This window comes from Orycteropus afer, unplaced genomic scaffold (assembly GCF_000298275.1).
Source record: "Orycteropus afer afer isolate SDZICR_OR568_19922 unplaced genomic scaffold, OryAfe1.0 scaffold00158, whole genome shotgun sequence".
Lineage (NCBI taxonomy): Eukaryota > Metazoa > Chordata > Mammalia > Tubulidentata > Orycteropodidae > Orycteropus > Orycteropus afer.
The window spans coordinates 1,347,870-1,369,826 of NW_006921745.1; the positions used below are offsets into that span (position 1 = coordinate 1,347,870).

General features: G+C 38.4%; 1 protein-coding gene across 1 annotated transcript in view; it reads right to left on the reverse strand.

Moving 5' to 3' along the window:
* The window catches only part of TASP1 (taspase 1), a 615,049-nt gene that overhangs the window by 107,170 nt on the left and 485,922 nt on the right, over positions 1 to 21,957 (reverse strand). The window contains exon 11 of the mRNA XM_007946379.1: positions 18,718 to 18,828. Coding sequence (XP_007944570.1) covers positions 18,718 to 18,828 — 111 coding nt within the window. The remainder of the gene's footprint in view (positions 1 to 18,717; positions 18,829 to 21,957) is intronic.

Genomic DNA, 21,957 nt, shown 5'->3' on the forward strand with positions numbered 1-21,957 from the left:
ATGTTGTATGTGTGTTAATGTATCATGTTAGGCACAAATATGACTCTGTAATTATCCTTATTTAGAGATTATATATGGTTAAGAAGATGTGTACAACTGCCAAGTTGACAAGGGGTGGACTGTGATAGTTGGAGCTGTGTGTCAACTTGGCTGGACCCCAGTTCTGTGTGGTTGTTCCCATGATGGGATTGATGACTATGTTCTGAGTGGCCAATCTACCCAAGGGGATGTCGCCTGCTTCCAGGATATCCAGGGACATCCTGGGAAGACAGATATTCTTTGAGGGATTGGGACCCTAGTATGCTGACTACAACCTTCCGTGAGTGAGCAGCCCACTGCTCAGCCTGGAGATCTTGGATTCATCTTTTGTTGGAGTCACCAACCAGTGTACTGCCTGCCAGCCTTGAATTTCTTGGCCCCTGGAAGGAAAAACATGGAACAAAATCCAAAAACTCAATAGAACATAATTACTGGTTGGATGGAGTTTGGTGAGATCCATAATACTATGGTCCTGGAATACATTCTGCACCTGGAATAAAACTCACTCCCAGGGGCTGGCTCTCAGCGCAATAGTTAACAAGATGTACATGCAGACCACTCAACCCAGGATGATGCACCCACATATGCTATGGAAATACATCACTTAGAGCAAAAGACCACGGAACACCAGAGGGGCAACATTCACATGGAGGAAATGCAGGACAAACAGGAGTGCATAACTATGAGGAGCACAGGGGGAGGGTTATTGGGCAGGGAGGGGAGTAGACTGGGTTAGGGTTGGGCATGGTAAATGGGGAGTGAAACTAAATGTACATGTAACATTGAATATAAAACAAACTCTTAAAATTAAATAAATAAATAATAAATCTTGCTCCACAATCTACTTTGGTGAGTAGTGACTGGGGTCTTAAAAGCTTTCGAGGAGCCATCTAAGATGCAACTAATGGTCTCCTATTGTTGGAAGCAAAAAAGAGTGAAGCGAAAAACAAGGGCATTTGGAAACAATCAGTCCTAGGACATGATGGACCTCAAGACCAGAAGAACTAGATGATGCCTGGCTACCAGTGCCAACCACTCAGGAAGGGATCAAACTGGAGATTCTGGATACAGTGGTAGGAAAAACATGGAACAAAATTCAAAAACACAACAATGACCAGAATTACTGGTTGGACGGAGTCTGGTGGGACTCCCAAGATCATGGCCCTGGGATACACTTCAGGCCTGGGATAAAACTCATTCCCAAGGGCTGGCTCAGCCCAACAGTAAATAAGACAGATGTACGCAGAACACTCAACCCAGGGCGATGCACCCTCCTACTCTATGGAGATACATCCCTTGAAGCAATCGGCCATGGACACTAGAGGGGCAACATTCACATGGAGGAAAAAGCAAGACACACAGGAGTGCATAACTAAGAAGGGCATAGGATGGGGGTGGGTTACTGGGAAGGGAGAGGAGGAGAGTGGATTAAGGTGAGGGATGGTTATTGGGAAGTAAAACCAAATGTACATGAAATGTTGAATGGAAAACAAATTATGCTCTGTAAATTTGCACCTAAAGCACAGTTAAAAGAAAAAAAAAAAGATTCTATTGCAGGGGAAAAAAAAAAGAAATAGTGTGTTATTTAAAGCTGTAATAAAATCAAGGAAGATTATTTAGTTAGAGTAGAATTCTAACAAAAATCAGGAAGGAATGGAAGTGGAGGTGATACATGTTAAGTTCTGACTAATCTAGAAACAGAAGCATGGGCATATTCTATAGTGTGAGGATGTTACCTATGGGAATAAAAAGAACCATAGACTGGTGGCTTTGGGAACAGTAAGGTGACTTTACTGCTTTATTTCTTGTCCTTATGTACTGTTTGAATACTGAACATACATAATTTTTAAAAAAGATAAATATAATATAAACATCCATGTAACTGGTAGACGACACTAGCTTATGTTCACCACATTTTAGTGGATAAACCTCACAAACATCAATGCCTCTAGTTAACACCAATAAATAACGAGATTTCAGTTATTTTATTAAGTTGACATTTTCTTGAGATAAAAAGTAGGAATCAGGTTCAATTATTACCTTGTTCATAAAAACTACCTAGCATAAGCTGTAATTCTGTGACTTTTTCTGAAATATACATTTTTAAACTTTACTACCAGAAGACAAAGGACATTAGAAAGGCTTCACATTTTCAAGATTAATTTGAATGGGCAAGAGTCCATGATCAGTAAAGAACTATGGCAATCTTTCCCAGGAAAATTCCATGTTGTTGTTGTTATGTGCCATCGAGTTGGCCCTGACTCACAGCAACCCTTCCTTGGGTTTCCAAGGCAATATTACTACCGAAGTAGATTGCCCAACCTTTCTTACAAGGAGTGGCTAGTGGATTTGAACCATCAGCCTTCTGGTTAGCAGTCCAACACCTTAGGCACTAAGCAGTGTTAATAACTGTGCCACATCTTGAAAATATTAAGGGCTATTATTCTGAATTTTATTGGCAGGTCCAGGTACATTCTCTCGTATTTTAAAAATGAACTCCCTGGTGTCTTAACTGTAGAAGAATATGCAAAACAATAGTTAAAATAGCAAAGAAAACCACTTTTTGTCTTGGTTTAACAAAAGGCGGGCTTTCAAAAAAAAAAATCAATAAAAGGTATCCAGATTAAAAAAGTAAAATTATCTCTATTTGAGGATGACATGATCCTATATATAGAAAATCCAAACAAATCCTTTGAGTCAGAATCTACTTAGCAGTTAAAAAAAAAAGAGAAAAAAAAGTTGAAGATGTGTGAGAAACTGAAACTGTTATCCACTACTGGTGGGAATGCAATTGGTACAGCCATTGTGGAAAACTGTGTGATGATTCCTCAACAAACTAAGAACAGAACTAACACATGACCTAGCAATTCCCCTCCTAGGTATACAGCCAAAAGACTTGAAAGAAGAGACTCAAACATAAACTTCTACAACAATGTTCAATGCAACATATTCCCAACAGCCAAAAGGCAGAAACAAACATGTCCACTGTATTAATTATCTAGTGCTGCTATACAGAAATACCATAAATGGATAGCATACACAAACAGAAATTTATTTTCCAAATTCAGAGCACCGGCTCTAGGCAACGGTTCTTTTCTCTGGCAGCTCTGAAGGAAGTTACTTCTATCATCAGGTTCTCCTTTCTAGTATCTTGGCATCTAACTTACCTCATCTCTCTTCCTCTGCTTGCTTATTTAATTGCTGTCTTCCTTTTCTTCTTTTTCACTTTTTATTACAATTTGATGATGAAAGTTAATAGAGCAAACTAGTTGTCCACTGAACAATTTTTATACATTTTGTTTCGTAACGTTGGTTGCAAGCCCCTCAATGTAATATCACTGTTACTGCCTTCTGAGCTTTGTTTTTGGGCCAGTGGTGCCCTTTTTGTTTCCTGTGGTTGATTATACTGAGGAGTACACTCCTACCCTGTTATTATTCACTTTGTAGGCCTATTGTTTGACTACCCATCTGTCAGTCTGTCATACTATGGTGGTTTTCATATTGCTGTGAGACTGGAGGCTATGCCACAGGTATTTCAAATATTTCAAATAACAGTAGAGTCACCCATGGTGGACAGTTTTCAGCAGATTTTCCAGACTAAGAAAGACTTGGAAGAAGGAAGGAGCCATCCACTTCTCCAAGAATTGGCCAGTGAAAGAAAACCTTATGAATACGAGTGAAACACTGTCTGATACAGTATTGAAAACTTTATGAATAGCCATGGAACTCTATCTGATACAGTGCCAGAAGATAAGCCCATGAGGTCACAAGGCACTCAAAATATGACCGGAGAAGAGCTGCCTCCTCCAAATAGAGTTGATCTTGATGTGGATGGAGTAAAGCTTTCAGGACCTCCATTTGCTGATGTGGCATGACTCAAAATGGGACAAAATAGTTGCAAATATTGAATAATAACAGAAACATGAAATGTGCAAAGTATGAATCTAAGAAAATTGGAAGTTGTCAAAAACAAAATAGAACACATAAAGATCAGTATCTTAGGCATTAGTGAGCTGAAATGGACTAGTTTAGTCCATTTTGAATGAGATACTCACATATGATACACTATGCCAGGAATGGGGAGCTCTGGTGGCATAGTGCCTACGGCATCTGACTGCTAACTAGAAGGCTGGCAGTTCAAACCCAGCAGCTACTCCTTGGAAGGAAGTTTGGGCAATCTACTTCCAAAGTGATGCCACCTCGGAAACACAAGGAGGGGTTGCTATGAGTTAGACTGGACTTGATGGCAATGAATTTTTTGTTTTTTTTAAATGCTGGGAACAACAAATTGAAGAGGAATGGTGTGGCATTTATCATCACAAAGAATGTTTCAAGATCTATCCTGAAGTACAATGCTGTCAGTGATAGGGTGATATCCATATGCCTACAAGGAAGACCAATTAATACTACTATTTTTCAAATTTATGCACTAAGCACCAAAGCCAAAGGTAAGAAAATTGAAGATTTATAAAAAATCTTTATAAAAAAATTTATAGAAAAGATTTGCCACTCACTTGCGCCGTCTGAAATTGACCAAACACGCAATCAAATATGTTGATTATTATTGGTGATTGGAATGCAAAAGTTGGAAACAAAGAAGAATGACCAATAGTTGAAAAATATAGCCTTGGTGATAGAAATTATTCTGGAGATTACATGATAGAATTTTGTAAGGCCAATGACTTATTTATTTCAAATACATTTTTTCAACAACATAAACAGCAGCTATCCACGTGGACTTTGTGAGATGGAATACACAGGAATTGGATCAACTACATTTGTGGAAAGAGGTGACAGAGATGCTTTATATTTGTAGCCAAAACAAGGCCAGGAGCTGACTGTGGAACAGACGATCAACTGCTAATATGCAAGTTCAAGCTGAAGTTGAAGATAATTAAAACAAGTCCACGAGAGCCAAAATACGACCTTTATTAGATCCCTCCTGATTTTAGAAGCCATCTAAAAAATAGATTTGATGCATTGAACACCAATGACCAAAAACCAGAGGAATTATGGGATGACATAAAGAACATCATCCATGAAGAAAGGAAAAGGAAGAAAGCATTGAAAAGACAAGAAAGGAAGAAAAGACCAAAATGGATGTCAGAAGAGACTCTGAAACTTGCCCTTGAATGGAAAGCAGCTAAAATAAATGGAAGAAATGACAAGATAAAAGAACTGAAGATTTTAAAGAGCAGCTTGAGAAGACAAAGTCACTTATTATAAACTCCAAAAGGGAAGAACAGGCTCAACATTTCTCAAATGGAAAAAACTGAAGAAAAATTCAAACCTCGAGTTACAATACTGAAAGATTCTATGGGCAAAATATTGAATGATGCAGGAAACATCAAAAGAAAATAGAAGGAATACAGAGTCACTGTACCAAAAAGAATTGGTTCATCCGTTTGAGGAGGTGGCATATGATCAGGAATCAATGGTACTGAAGGAAGAAGTTGAAGCTGCACTGAAGGAATTGGTGAAAAACAAGGCTCCAGGAATTCATTGAATACTCATTGAGATGTTTCAACAAATGGATGCTGCACTGCAAGCACTTACTCATCTATGTCAGAAATTTGGAAGAGAGATACCTGGGCAACTGACTGAAAAAGATCCATATTTGTACCCATTCCAAAGAAAAGTGATCCAACAGAATGTGGAAATTATCAAACAATAGCATTAAAATCACAAGCAAGTAAAATTTTGCTGAAGGTAATTCAAAAATAGTTGCAGTAATATACTGACAGGCAACTTGCAGAAATGCAGGCTGGATTCAGAAGAGGATGTGGAACAAGGGATATCATTGCTGATGTCAGATGGATCTTGGTCTTGTTGTTAGAAGAGACCATTCTCTGGAGAAGGAGATCATGCTTGGTAAAGTGGAGGGTCAGTGAAAAAGGGGAAGGGCCTCAATGAGACGGATTGATATAGTGGCTTCCAACAGTGGGCTCAGGTATAGTAAGGATTGTGAGACTGGCACAGGACCAGGCAGTGTTTTGTTCTTTGGTACATAGGGTTGCTATGAGCCAGAGTCTTAATGGCATCTAACGATACTGCTATATTGAAAGGTAATCCTGGGCGTGGGTTCAGTTCCAGGCTTGAAGAGTGCCAAAGGGCCATAGCCTTAGAGATTCCACTAATCTATATCAGCATATCTTTTTTTTTTTTTTTTTAATGATTTTGAACTTTGCTCTCTCTCTATATATTTTTTTTCTCTCTGTCAGGGACCTTCTACTGTGATTCTTATCAGAGCAGGTGGTAGTAGTAGTTGTGCACCATCTAGTTTTCTAGTCTCAGGACAGTGACTCCATAATGGACAGTGGTTCATTATTCCTTTTTGCTTCCTTGAGTTCTTTGATTTTCTTCACTCCTCAATTCTCAGATGACGAGAGACCAATAGTTGAATCTTACATGGCTTTTCCCAAGCTTTTAAGAACCTGGTGCAACTCACCAAACTAGTATGTAGAATACTGTCTTTGTGGACTATGTTAGACTAACTGCCCTAGGTGTCCCTGAGAATGTGGTCCAGAGTCCTCAATTCTAGGGACTCATTCTCTCAAAGTGTTTGGTTATAGCTAAGAAGTTTATAGAACTTTGCTCCCTGTATGCTCTACAACATCCTTGGATATACTTGCAGCACATACATATGTAGAAATATCTTCTGCAAATCGGTATATATTTGTGGGTGTACTCTCATAGTCATCTCACACCTATTCAATCTCTTTCATATCTGAAAACAGATTGACTCAAGATACACTGTACACTAATCCTTCCTCATTAATATAATAAAGAAAGCCATTCCCAAATGGGATTATAATTATAGGCATAGGTTAGGATTTACAACACATATTTTTTGAGGACATAATTCAATCTATTAACATGCCACTTGTGGCCCCCCAAAACTCAGGTCCTAGCCACACACAAAACACATTCATCCCATCATATCATCCCAAAAGTCTTAAATCAACTCCAAGTCCAAAATCTCATCTTCTGAATCATCTAAATCAAATATAAGTGAAAATTTAGGTGTATTCCATCCTGGGGCAAAATTCCTCTTCATCTGTACAACTGTAAAATCTAGAATACAAGTTATCTGTTTCAAAAGTACAACAGTGGAATAGGCACAAGGTAGACATTTCCATTGCAAATTGGAAAAATTGGAGAGAAAAAGGGATAACAGGCACCAAGTAAGTCCATAACCCAGCATAACAAATTAAATTAGCTCTTAAGGCTTGAAATAATTCTCTCTTTTCTGAGACCATCTAGGCAATATACTCACCGTCCAGACTCTGGACATTGGCCACAACTTCTGAATTCCGGATAGAGGCTCTTGGCCCTCAGCTTCAACTTCACCTTCCCAGCCCTCTGGGATGGAAATCCTGATCCCTTGGCTGTAAGAGGTTCCATTCTCCTAGTCCATCTGAGTGGCAACCTCACTCCTTGGCCCTGATAGGCCCTGATATTCTATCCCTTGGACATGGCAATCTCACCTCTCCAGGGCAGCGGACCCATCCCCCTGCCACACCTTAATGGTAGCCTCACTCTTGGGAATCAAGATGGTGAAGATTAGACTCTTTGAAACCTAGAAGGCTGTGGCCCCACACTTTGAGATCCAGGAGACCATGGGCCCACCTTTTGAAGCCCAAAAGGCTGACTTCCTGTGCTAATTCCAACAGTTCTGCTGTTCTCCCAGATGCTCTAGTATGGTCCTTTTCCTTTCACAGAGGACAAAAGATGTAGCTCTTTTGGTATATTTCCTGCCTGTGGAATTTCAAGAGGTGCACAGCATTCTTTCCTCTCCTTCTTTCTCTTTCCCCTTCAGACTAAGCTGATGGGTTTCCTGCTGTAGTGGTTAGTTAGATCCATCAATCACAGGCTTAATCTCTTTAAGAAAAGATTGTACATACATGTCCTTGGTAAACATTCTAGGACATATGACCTTAGTTTGTACAACAGAAATTCCCAAATCATTTTGGTCTGTTCTGTTCTCATTTTGCACAGTTCTTTTGTGAGCCCATCTCTTTCCTCTCTCATTTTACTATAAGGGACAAGGAGAAACCACACAGTCCCTTTAAGATCTTGCTTAGAAATTTTATCAGCCAGATAAAGGAAAAGAACCACATGATCATAACAATTGATGCAGAAAAGGCATTTGATAAAATCCAACACCCATTTTTGTTAAAAGATCTCAGAAAAACAGGAATAGAAGGGAAATTCCTCAATAAAGGTCATATGTATAAATCCAACAGCTGACATTATTGTCAATGGAGAGAGACTGAAATCATTCCCCTTGCAAACAAGAACCAGACAAGGATGTACTCTATCACCACATCTTTTCCATCTTGCATTGGAAGTCCTAGCCAGGTGCAGTGAATTGCTTGATGTTGCCCTTCTAGCCATTGTCCTCCATTCTGTCATGTTTTGTACATCCCATTTTCCATGCCGGTTTGGGGTGGTGTGGTAGTTAAGGTCAGGTATCAACTTGGCTGGGCAGCTGGTAGTAGTCAGTCCCTATAATGACTGGCAATTGACTCTGTGATGGGATTTAGGTTATTTCTGTTGGGGCAACACAGGTGGAATGTATCTTGAGTCCTGTCCTGCTGGTGGGTATAACCAAATCACCACCCTTAGCTTCCTTGAGGGTATATCTATGAATCTCCTGTGAAGATTCACCCTCCTCTTGCTCCGATTTTGTGTCTTGGATCATCCTCATCTCACCCCTGGATTTAGGACAGCAGCTGTCATCTTATCTGCTGATCAAGGTTCATCAAACCCTGAGAGTTGGGAGGATCCTCTAGACCTACTCATGGACCTGGGACTCGCCAGTCTGCCAGCCTCCACCACTACTACATGAGATGAACCCTTGGGTGTTTGTGAGTTCTGTGAGGCATTACAGCAAAATACAGAACCCTAAGACTGGGGAAATTACTGGGAGGAGGAGGAGGAGTTAATGTCTGAAATGATGGAGTGGTATGGTACTTTGGACATTTGGGACATCTTTAACCTCCACCTCATGGGGACTGGCCTTGTACTGATCTTTCTGAGAGAAAGTGTTCAAGCACCAGGGCAATAAGTCAAGAAAGAGAAATCAAAGGCATCCAAATTCATAAGAAAGCAGTAAAACTATCATTTGCTGATGATATGATCTTACACATACAAAATCCAAGAGACTCAGTAAGAAAACTACTGGAACTAATAAAGAGATTTAGCATAGTGGCAGGATACAAGATCAACATACAAAAATCAGTTGGATTCCTCTACACCAGCAAAGAGATCTCTGAAAAGGAAATAAGGAAATAAGGAAATCAATATCATTTACAATAGCTACCAAAAAGAAAAAACCCAAAGTACTTCAGAAGAAATCTTACCAGGGACACATAAGACCTATACAAAGAAAACTACAAAACACTACTTCAAGAACCTATAAGAGATCTACATAACTGGAAGAATACACCATGCTCATAGGTAGGAAGATTGAACGTTGTGAAAATTTATGGGTAATCCATACATTCAATGCAATTTTGATCCAGATTCCATCAACATTCTTTGAGGACATGGAAAAACCAATCATTAATTTTATATGGGAAGGAAGAGGACTTCGGATAACCAAAGCACTACTGAAGAACACTCCCAGATCGCAAAAGCTACTACAAAGCCACAGTAGTCAAAACAGCTTGGTATTTGTATGACAATAGACACACAGGCCAGTGGAACAGAACTGAGAATCCAGAAACAGATCTATTCACCTATGGTCAGCTGATCTTTGACAAAGGGCAGAAATTCATTAAATGAGGAAGAGAGAGTCTCTTTCATAAATGGTGCTGGCAAAACGGGATATCCATTTGCAGAAAAATGAAACAAGATCTATACCTTACACCATACATAAAAACTAACCCCAGATGGGTCAAAGACCTAAATGTGAGGCCTAAAACTATAAAGTTCATCAAAGATAAAATAGGGGCAATCTTAGGGGCCCTAATTAATGGCATAAGTAGACTATCAAGCATAACCCAAAATATACAAACAGAAGAAGCTAAGCTAGACAATTGGGACCTTCTAAAAATTAAAAATTTTTAAATGCATTTTAGTAAAATATAATTTATATATAGTGAAATACACAAACTAAAGTGGCATGGGTCAATGCATTTTTTTTTTTCAGTGTTCCCTCCCCTCCCTTCCCCTCCTACCCCTGCTAACCAACAAAGTTCCCTTCCATATATAAACCATTCTTTGACTATTTACAACAATGAACTAATAATGTATTTGTCCATCTGTGATTGACTTCTTTCACTCAGCATAATGCCCTCCAAGTTCATCCATGTTATATGCTGTTTTGCAGATTCTAGATTATTTTTCAGGGTTGCAAAGTGTTCCATTGTGTGTATGTACCACAGTTGATATGCATGTAGGTTGTTTCCATCTTTTTGCTATTGTAAATAGTGCTGCGATGAACATGGGTATGCATGTATCTGTTTTTGTTCTGGCTCTTGCTTCTTTAGGATATATACCTACTAATGGGATTGCTGAGTCAAATGGTATTTCTAATTTCACCTTTTTAAGGAATCCCATACCATTTTTCACAATGGGTATATCATTTGACAATCCCACCAGCAGTGTATGAGAGTCCCAATCTCTCCATATCCTCACCAGCATCCTTCATTTTTTGTTCTGTTGAATTTTGCCATTAGTGCTGTGGTGAGATGGCATCTTCTTGTTGTTTTGATTTGCCATCTGTCTGATAGCTAATAATCATGAGCATTTCTTCACGCATTTGCTGGCCTCCTGAATATCCTCTTTGGTGAAATGTCCATTCAGGTCTTCTCCCCATTTTTAAATTGGACTGTTAATCTTTTTGTTGTTGAGGTGTTGGAGTTTTTGATAAATTTTAGAGATAAGTCCTTTGTCAGATATGTAATTGTCGACAAGTATGGATCTGTTACTGTCATTTTGTATGTGCTTTTTTTGTGGTGTTGATTTCTTTGTTCCATATAATTTTCTGTGCTGACCTTGTTTGGTTTATGAATTGTGTTATCACTTCCTTCATTGCTATTATTTTAGTATTTGCTAAATATTTGTACTGATCCTCTTTTTTATTTTGATGTGAAGGTTTATCATTTTTCTTTCAGGTTAGCCTGTGATTTATAATTTCGTCCCAAGTTTAGGACAGTCCATTCTATCTAGTAGTTATCTTGACTTCCCTACCATCTAGAAGTTCTGTAATGACACAGATTTTTCCCCTCTTTTTGGTTTGTAGTTGTCTTCATTTGTCAATTGATGTCTCTGGTTCCCTGTTGACAATCTTGTAGGCTTATTTACTTTGGCTACTTCTACAACTGGGTTGGTTTCTAGGTTATGTCATCATGTGTGTTAATGATCAGTTGTTTGCTGTTGTTGCTTCTCTGTCCAAAGGACTCCTTTTAGCATCTCTTGTAAGGCTGGTCCGGTTTTAACAAATTCCCTTAATTTTTGCTTATCTAGAAATGTCCTCATTTCACCATCACACATGAGGGACAATTTTCCCAGGTATATAATTCTTGTTTGGAAATTTTTCTCTTTCAGGGTTTTATATATACATTTTATATATATGTCTTCTCGCCTGCATGGTTTCTGCAGAGAAATCTGAGCTTAGACTTATTGGGTTCCCCTTGTAGGTAACTTTTCATTTTTCCCATGCTGCTTTTAGGATTCTTCCTTTGTCTTCGGTTTTGGTGAGTTTGATGATTATATGTCTTGGTGATTTTCTTTTGGGGTCTATCCTGTTTGGAGATCGTTGGACTTCTTGAATGTATATATTCTCATCTTTCATCATACCAGGACAATTCTCTTCCAAAAAAATCTTCAACAATTTTTTCTGTGGTTTTATTTGTCTCTTCCTGTTCTGGAATTCAGATTATGTGTAGGTTATTCCTTTTGATGACATCCCACATGAACTGTACGCTTTCTTCATTTTGTTTTGATATTTTTTTCTGATTGTTCCCTTTCCAAAGAAGTACTGAAGTATTTGCTTTCAATCTCAGTAATTCTTTTTTCCATTGATTCAATTCTTCTCCTTTGCCCATTCAACAAGTTATCTATTTCTGAAAATTCAGTATTAATCTTCTAGATTTCTGGCTGTAGATTTTGTGTCATTTCTAATTTTTCATTTTGTTCTTGTATTGTTCTAGGGTTTTCTCTATGTTTTCCTCAATTTTGTCAGTGTTTTCCTTGATCTGTCTCTCTATTTGTTGAAGGTACCTAAATGTAATTCTTTTTAATTCCTTATCAGGGAGTTCTAATCCTGTGTCTTCCTCAGGGATGTTTTGGGTCTGTATCCTGTTCCCTTGTTTCTCCTGCTTTATCTTGCTTCTTTGTGTGGACTGTGATGCTCTATTGTCTCTGAGGCACTGTGACATTTTTGTGTTTATATTTAATTGGTAATTGTACATTAGAGTTGCCCATGATTTTCATTTCCTTTGTTTTGTTTGTATGATATCTACATAAACAGGGTACTGTGCTGTGCTCCTCTATTTGCTAGTTGGCAGTACTTACATACCACCTGTCTCTTTCCCGTTGTCTGCCTCCCACATGCCCGTGCTATCCTTGGCAAATGGAGCCTATTCTTAGGTCTCTGGAATCCAAATAAAGATGCTGTCATTTTAAAATGCAAAGGGTTGTTGCTTGTAAATATTCAAAATGTCTGTGCCCTCAGTCACTTTAAATATCCAAAATGGCCACCACTTGTAAGTATTCAAAATGGCTGCACCCTCGGTCACTTCAAATATCCAAAATGGCCACTACCTGCAAACATTCAAAACGGCTGTGTCCTCAGTCAATTTAAATATCCAAAATGGCCACCACGTGTAAACAATCAAAATGGTTGCACCTTCTGGGCAGCAGAAAGTCCACAGCTGAGGTTGTCTCCCTCCTTGCTGTTTCCCTTCCTAGTCGTGGGCCACCAGCACAGTCGTCCCTGAAACCTTTGGTGACCAGGGTTGATCTTTAGGTCAATTTTCAGGTCCAAACACCACTTGGAAATATTCAGGCTGTCAGTCCTGTCAGATTAGCTGACAGTCCACTGTTCTAACTGTCTCCGTACTCACTGTTTTTGTTCAGGTTTCTCCACTAGCTGGTGCCTAATATACTTCTATATATTTCCTTTCAAAGCTCAGGGCTCCACGATTATCTTCTGTATCTCTGTCAACTGGTTTCTCTTATCTTTGTTGAAGAGGGTCTGTGGAGCTTGTCTGCCTATTCCGCCTATTCCGCCATCTTACTGGAAGTCCTAAAAATTCTCCAAAAGAGTAAAAAGAGAACCTACACACTGTGCAAAAATATTTGGCAACAATGTATCTGACGAGGGACTTATCTCTAAAATTCATAGAAAATTCCAATACCAACAAATAATCCAATTAAAAAATGGGCAGAAGACATGAACAGACACTTCACTAAAGAAGATTTTCAGGTGGCCAACAAACCCATGAAGAAATGTTCATATGGCTATTAGAGATACAAATCAAAACAAGAATGAGATACCAACTAACTCCATTACTAATAGTAAAGTTCAAGAAGACAGAAAATAACAATGCTTGTGAGGATGTGGAGAGATTGAGACACTCATACACTGCTGGCTGGACTATAAAATGATATAACCACTGTGGAAATTGGTATGATGCTTCTTTCAAAAGTTCAAAGTAGAATTTATCCTGCAATGCCATTACTAGGTATATATCCTAAAGAAGGGAGAGCCAGGGCGTGAATTGATATATGCACACCCATGTTCACTGCAGCACTATACACAATAGCAAAGAGATGGAAACAACCTAAGTGTCCATCAACAGAGGAATGGATAACCAAACTATGGTACATACACACAATGGAATATTATACAACACTAAATAATAATGTAGAATCTGTGAGGCACCTCATAATGTGGATGAACTTGGAGGACATTATGCCAAGTGAAATAAGTCAATCACAGAAAGACAAACATTGTATTAGCCCACTACTTTAAAAAGTCAAGGAAAAGTTTACATATAGAAGGAAACTTTCTTTGTTGGTTACCAGGGATAGGATGGGAGGGGAGGGAAAACTATTAGATATGTAAGAGACAAGTATTGATTTGTTTGAAGGGGAAGGCAATATACCAAAAGTGAGTTACCAAACACAGTAACACTGGGGTAAAGGGAGACAAAGCGAGGTGCACAAGAGGTACAGACAATAAAGATAAACATTTTTAAATACACAATACTGCATTATCAATAGTAACAAAGATTAATCTACCAGTGGATACAGTGGATACACTGGTCAACAGGCTGAATGTCTAAGCAAAATGGAACATACCCATGATCATTTATAAGGCAGACAAATGATATTTATGTATATGTATTTGTATGTGCTATAAGAATGTCCATATAATTAGAACAAATGGGGCAAAATTATGATAACTTCTTAGGCACTGCCATCCACCCTAAGGGAGCAAACTGTTGGGTCTCTGAGCTTGGAACCATGGTTGTGGGGGACACTAACCTCAATTGGCTTAATATACTACACAAAAATACTGTTCTACATCCTACTTTGGTGAGTAGCGACTGGGGTCTTAACAGATTGCAAGTGGCCATCTGGATGCAATAACTGTTCTCTCCTCATCTGGAGCAAAGAAAAATGAAGAAAATCAAAGATGCATGGAAAAATTAGTTCAAGGGACTAGTGGGCCATGTGAACCTCAGCCTATATGACCCTGAGACCAGAAGAACTAGACAGTGCCCAGTTACCACTGTCAACCACTCGGAAAGGAATCAGTGCAGGAGATCCTGGATAGAGTGGGAGAAAAATGTGGAAAAAAAATCAAAATCATAAAAAGATGAAGTTTACAGGTCTGATGGTACCTGGTGAAATCCCTAAGACTATGTCCCCTAGTTACCCTTCAGGCCTGGAATTGAACTCCCTCCCATGGCTTCCAGCTAAACAGACAGGCATATAATAGGTGAACATTTACACCAGGCAGGTACATACCTTAGAACAATCACTCAAGGGAGATCAGAAGGGTAGTGTTTGCACAGGGAGATAGCTCAGTGGGTAGGAATGCACAGGAAGAAGGACACAGGGAAAGGTAACCACAGGGATTAAGTGGGAAGAAAGCTATTATATTGTAAGGATTGTAATCAATGCCATGAAACAGGATGTATTGGAACTGTCCTATGGTAAATGAATTTGCTCTGTAAACTTTCAGAAATCTCATTGGCCAAAGAGGCAAATTCAGCACTTACAAATTCTACCTTCCAACAAACATTTGAACATAATTCAGATAAGCTCTTTGCCACTGCATCTAAAGTATCATCCTTCCTCTACTGTCCAATGTGTTCTTCATTTTCTTTTAAAGCCTCATCAGAAATATATTTAACATTTACATTTCTACAGACTTTCTGTTGCTGACAACATACATATTCTCTAAGATGATACTTTCTCTGTAGCTCTCCTCACTTCCATCTGATGTCTCACCAGTAATGCCTTTGACATCCATACTTCTATTAACCATCTCTTCAAGGCAATCTAGGCTTTTACTCTTAGGTTCCTTAGAATTCTCTCAGCCTCTGCCCATTACCCAATTCCAAAACCACTTTCACATTTTAGGTATGTTAGAGCAGGACCCTGTATTTTTGGTACCAAATGTGTTTGGGTGGGTTCTCTAGAGGAGTAAAACCAGTAAACTGTATACATGTACATACTATATATATATATATATATATATATATAGTTTTGTTCCTCTACGAATCCTGGTGATGTCATGGTTAAAGCACTTAGCTGCTAACCAAAAGGTCGGTGATTTGAACCCAGCAGCCACTCTGGAAGAAAGAAGCAGTAGCAGACTGCTTCTGTAAAGATTTACTGCTTTAGAAGTCCTATGGGGCAGTTCTATCCTGTCCTACAGTGTTGCTACAAGTCAGAATCGACTCAACAATAATGGGTTTTGTTTTCAAAAACCCAGCCTAACACCCATCAACAAATAAAAGAATAAACAAAATGTGGTCATACATACAATGAAATACCACACAGTCAGTAAGATAAATGAAGTCTTGATATATGGTACAATATTGATGGAGCTTAAAGACTAATTTGACAGAAATAAGTCAATCATAAAATGACAAATATCATATAGCCCCACTTATATAAAAAGAAAAGAATAGGCAAATGTACAAAGATGAAAGTTTATTAAGTTTACCAGGGGCTGGAGGGAGGAGAAATGCGGAACAATATTGCTTATAGAGTACTGAGTTTCAGTTTACAGTGATGGAAAAATTGTACTGATTAACGGTAAGGTTGCAGAGCCAATTACTAGAATTGCTGTCAATAAGTTGTATACCCTGTAAATAGCTGAACTGGCAAATCTTGTGAGAGAGATATATTTACAACAACAACACAAAAAAATAGTAGCTGCTGAGGCTATTTATGTACAACAAATCACCTCATGGGATTTGGTTACTTGTTTTCGAGGTTTAGGTTCAAGGCTTCATGAACCATCCCAGTTTAGAGGCCTAATAATGTGTTTCATGCTTCTCTTCTACCTCCTAGTTTGCTGTATAGTACCTGGCATCTTTAAATCTTGTGAGTGGCCATCCAAGGCACAACAATTGGTTTCTATTCACCTGGAGCAATACAGGAAGAAGAGTCAGAAAAAGGAAGAGGAAATGGAACGTGTGGCTAATTGCCTCTATGAACAACTGCTGTAAGACCAGAAGAACTGGCTGGTGCCCAGCTACTATTACTGAATATTTTGATCAAGGAATCTATAGCAGAATTCTGATCAAAACGGGGGAAAACAAATTCTTATAGAATCCAGATTTTCTGCAGCCACAGAGGCTGGATGAACCCCTGAAACTAGTGCCCTGAAATAATCTTTAAACCTTAAACCAAAAATATCTCTGAAGTCTTCTTAAACCCAAGCAATATTGACTATCCATATGAGAACAGCAGCACAACAAATTAGATAGGTAACTTACACTTAGGAGGCAGTGAGTTTATGTTAATGGGGGAGGAAAACTAGGAAAAAGAGGGTAAGAATGGTTGCACAATTTGAAAAATATAATAAATATCACTGAATTGTAGTTTTAAATTATTGTATTGGTGTGTGTTCTGCTGTGTATATTCTCAACAACAATAAATTATTAAAAGAAATAATTTCCTGGGGAGCAACCTGGGTACCATATACAGTGTGCAGACGAGAGAGATTACACACACACACACACACACACAAAACACAATGAGCTTGCTGGTCACTCTATGTGAAAAAAGAGGACTTTGACAGGGACGTGCATATTTTTTTTTTTTGCTTTGAGGAGTAAGAGAAAGGTTTTAACAAAATTCTCTGGGCTTCTACATAAAAAATAGTTTGTATATGAAGAAATAACCAGTCTTCTATTTTGTATATTCATAGAGCCTCAGGTTGTGAAGGGACTTGCATTATAACAATTCACAACCATCCTATAGATCAGTACCTTCAAACTTCCTTTAAGGAAAATTATACAAAAGGTTGAATTACTACTGCCCCTGGGGATGGCCTACTGAATAATGGACAAATATATTATAGTGTATTCACACAACAGAATACTACACAGCAATGAAAATGAACACCTACTGCTATATGTAACATGTATGAATCTAACAGCATAAAATTTACTGAAAAAAATAGGCACAAATAGTACATATTCTATGACTCCATTTATGTAACATACAAAACTAGGCAAAAGTAATCATGGTGTTAGAAGTTAAGATAGTGCTTAATTTTGGAGGTGATAGAGACTGGGAGGGAGCAAAGGAAGTTTTAGAAGTTCTGGTAGCTCTATTTTTCATCTGGGTATTGACTAAATCAGTGACAATTCAAGCAGTTGCAATTATGATTTATATAGCATGTATACTTCAATTAAAAAGATAATTTAAAATAATAATAATAATAATAATAATAATAATACATTGAGGCCCCTACTAGCTTATGTGGCACCTTTGTGTAAATTTTTAAAAAGTGCTCTTTCTGGATGGATGAATTAGACAAGGCACACCACAAGGTTTGAAGAGGCAAGGCTAAACATTAACCCACATCTGGATGGACATCTGAAAGTCTGCAAATATTCATTTGACCCTCCTTCCCCACAGCTTTATGAGGAGGGAAGGGCAGATGTCATTATTTTATAGATGAGGAGGCAGCATGGAAAAGTAAGGCTGTCCCACACAGGCGTCAAAGCCAATAAGTAGAAGAGCCAGGGCTGACTTCTAAGCTAGTTATTCTTCGCATGGTTCTGATACATTTTTGGGAATGGAGATCAGGAAAAGATTTCTTTCTGTATTACTGTGTATATTGTTATGGGTCACCTCAAATGCTTTGGCCCAATATTATTAATACTGAACTTTAGTAAAGGTTCTAAGTTTATTCAAAAACTATGTCCTTAAAAATGAACATTCATCTTTTATATGCTTACCTAAAGAAAAAATACAGTAGACTAAAGATACTAAGATAAAAAGAGACCATCTGCCCTCTCATAACTTAAAATTATTGATTTAAGTGTATAAATTTTTTCATGTCTCCAAAAAAATGAGACTTACACATTATGTATATATATATATATATATATATATATATATATATATATATGGAAATAGATAGGTAGATAGAGATAGATAGATTTATATACACATATATTTTCAACTTACCTAGAAGTCGCTCCTTATTTTGTGAGGAGTCAGGCTCTGCAGAGCATCGGCAAGACCGGAGGACAATCACTCCCCCAAGCACACCATCTTCACTGGCAAGGAAAGGTGAACCTAGACAAAAAGAACTAGTAGTCATTTAACAGTGAATTTTACTTTTTATAATTCTCAATTCTCATTTGATTACTGGAACAGATAGATATGTGGTATAAATAAGATCTTGAAAGATATCCATTTTCTGACAATCACTATTGTTCCTACCATGTACAGACTTGATGGCAAAGGCAAGCGTAGACCCGAACAGGGCCATTTGGCAGAGACAATCCCAGACGCCGCCAAGAAGACTCGAGCTGAGGACTGAGTGTACATTACTGTATTCATAATAGAATTGGAAACACTACCAGATTAAAGGACCAAAACACAAATATAGGAAAAAATACTCAACGTCTCCCTTTGATCAGCTCTTAGGGATCACTTACTAGGCTCTCCCTGCTGTCAGGGGCATGCCACCAAAAGCTTTGATTTACTACCTTAAATTAAATTTTAAACAATAAGCCACAAGCTTTATTACAAACATTTAAAAATGCTCCTGATAGTTTACACAAATAAGGGTGAAACTCTATTTCTATTATGAGAGTCTGGTGGTTAGAAACAGCCGGGTCTCCCTGAGATCTCACGCACTGAACTATTGTGAGCATTTTGAAAACATCACATTTTAAAATCACTCATTTTTCTTCCCCAAGGACATCTTCTTTGAACATCTGGCATAACAAGTGAGCACGTGGAGAACAAATGCAAAATTAACCCAAGCCCTATCAAAGAAAGCAGTAAAAATAAAAACCAACCAAATTAGATATGGGGGGAGCTTCTGGTTAAACTTAGAAGATTAAACACATGCATTTATCTCCACTCCCTGTCAAAGCCCCAGTAAATGGATGGAAAATTGAGGGGGCAGGGGAGACATAATCTAATAACAACACAGAGAAAGGAGATGATGGCAGACGGGGGGGGGGGACCCTCCAGAAAATGGAAAGAAAATGAACAAGTCATTGTTCATCTAGCAGACCTGTGAAGGGATTGCTTCAATGGGGGAGGCAGTAAAGAGGGGAGTATCTATAAGAAAATACCCAGTTCTGCTATAATCCCAAGAAAGATCAGAGAGTGGAGGCTTCAAGTTCCTCTGAAGGCAAGGGTGCAGAAGAGGGCTGAAATGAAGATGGTTAGCTGAGAGTGTCTTAAAAGGATCTAGACCAGTTAACCTGTCTTAGCCATGGTCCATTTTTATACTGCCTGCAAGGTAAAAATGTTTTTGTTCTTATATTTTTAAAGCATTGTAAAGGAGAAGGAAGAATAGGAATAAGAGGAGGAAAAGTTAAAAGAGGAGAAGGAGGAGAAGAAAAATATTTGACAGAGAACATTATGTAGCTTTCAAAGCCTAAAATACTTATTATTCTCTGGCTTTTTATAGAAAATGTTTGACAATCCCTGATCTAGAGCCCCAGATTCCCACCCAAAGAGAAAGGTACTCTTCCTCAACCCTGGAGAAGCTAGGATATGTACCCTCTAGAGAGGCTGAACCAGAGAGACTAGACACTTGAGACTTAGGGATATCAATCTCTGCAAGGGCAGAAGTGAGGCTCCACACTGAAAACAGAAGCTGATGTGAAAGTCTTTACATTAAACAGAGAAATAACAAGCTCCCATCCGTACTGACTTGCAGGATACAAGTCAGGCTGACACCATCAAACAAGAGACTGGACAGTTCCTTTCTAGGGACCCAACTATTTCACAAGTAAAAACCTACTTGAGAGAACTTACAAAAAACAGTTTGCCCTTGCCTGAGAACCTTCTTTTAAGGGCTCCAGATGAGTATAAACTGTTATTTATACATAGAAGGTATTCATCTCAGCTTCTTGGTACTTAACTGTTAAAGCAGACAGACAACCAAGGATCACTAGTTGTGTGAAGTAGGCCTCTGTCTTAGAAAAGACAGAGACCAAATCAATTTTTTTTTTAAAAAAGTAACATAGGAAAAACTCAAAAAAATTGAGCAGAAGAAAAGAAAAAGAAAAAAAAAAAAACAAAAACAAAAACGTGAAAAAGACCGAGATGGAGAATGAGGAGGAGGAAAACAAAACAAAACAAATCCAATATCTGAATAATAAGAATTCCAGAAATAAACAACTTTAGAAATGGGAGGAAGAAAATTTAAAAGAAATCTATCAAGAACATTTCCAATAATTGAAGAATAAGTATTCAGAGTGAAAGGGCCCAACAACCTCCCAGCGTAACACATGAATAAAAGTGGCCCACATAGATAGATCACAAAATACTGATGCAGAATAATTTGGCCTTAGTGTACAGTTCCTGAAAATAACTCTTGGAATTCCCCATAAATTGAGGTGCCTTTATTATGTAAAATTTCCAGAAACCACCCAGAAATTGTGCAAATGAGTAGGGGCTACACACAACACTTGGAAATTAATCTTAGGAAAGAAAGAAGGGAACACAATGCAATAAATTGATATGATTTATCCTGACTATGAATTGAAGCCACAATCATGCATATGCATTGTTATAAAAGGCCCTGAACACAGAATCAGTTTGGCTTCCTAGCCTGGTGTGAGGGTGGCATATCCTTGCAGATAATGGTAGTGTTCAGACCCCTGCTAGAGCAAGACCTGTGTGTTTCTTCATGTGTATCCCCTTCTGGTTATAAAATGGGCAGTCCCTGGGTTACAAACATCCAACTTATGAACAAATCCTATTTGTCCTTTAAACCAGTGCTGTCATGGCTGACAAAGCGAAACAGTCACAGGCTTGAAGTTTTTCAATTTGGCAGATTCAGCACAGTATTCAGCTTGGGAAAAATTATGGATTTAAGTCCTGGAGTGGGATACTTGGAAGAGGTATAGTGAGCACTTTCAAGAGCGCACTGCATGTTACTGGATTATTGGAAGGACTGCAGCTAAGTAACATACGTCAAAGCAGTATAGCTGGCTGCCATCTTTGAGTGGGGTGTTGCCACGTTTGAGTATAGTGACACCATCCTTGAGAGGGACAGCACTGCTTTGAACCATGCTCAAAATTCAAGGGCAAGAGATTTAGTTGCTAGACAATGTGTATGGTGTCTTTCTTCTGTAAGAGAAAGATTCAGTTTCTAGCAATGTGTTGTTGTTGTTGTTAAGTGCCATCGAGTCGTTTCCGACTCATAGCGACCCCATGCACAGCAGAACGAAACAC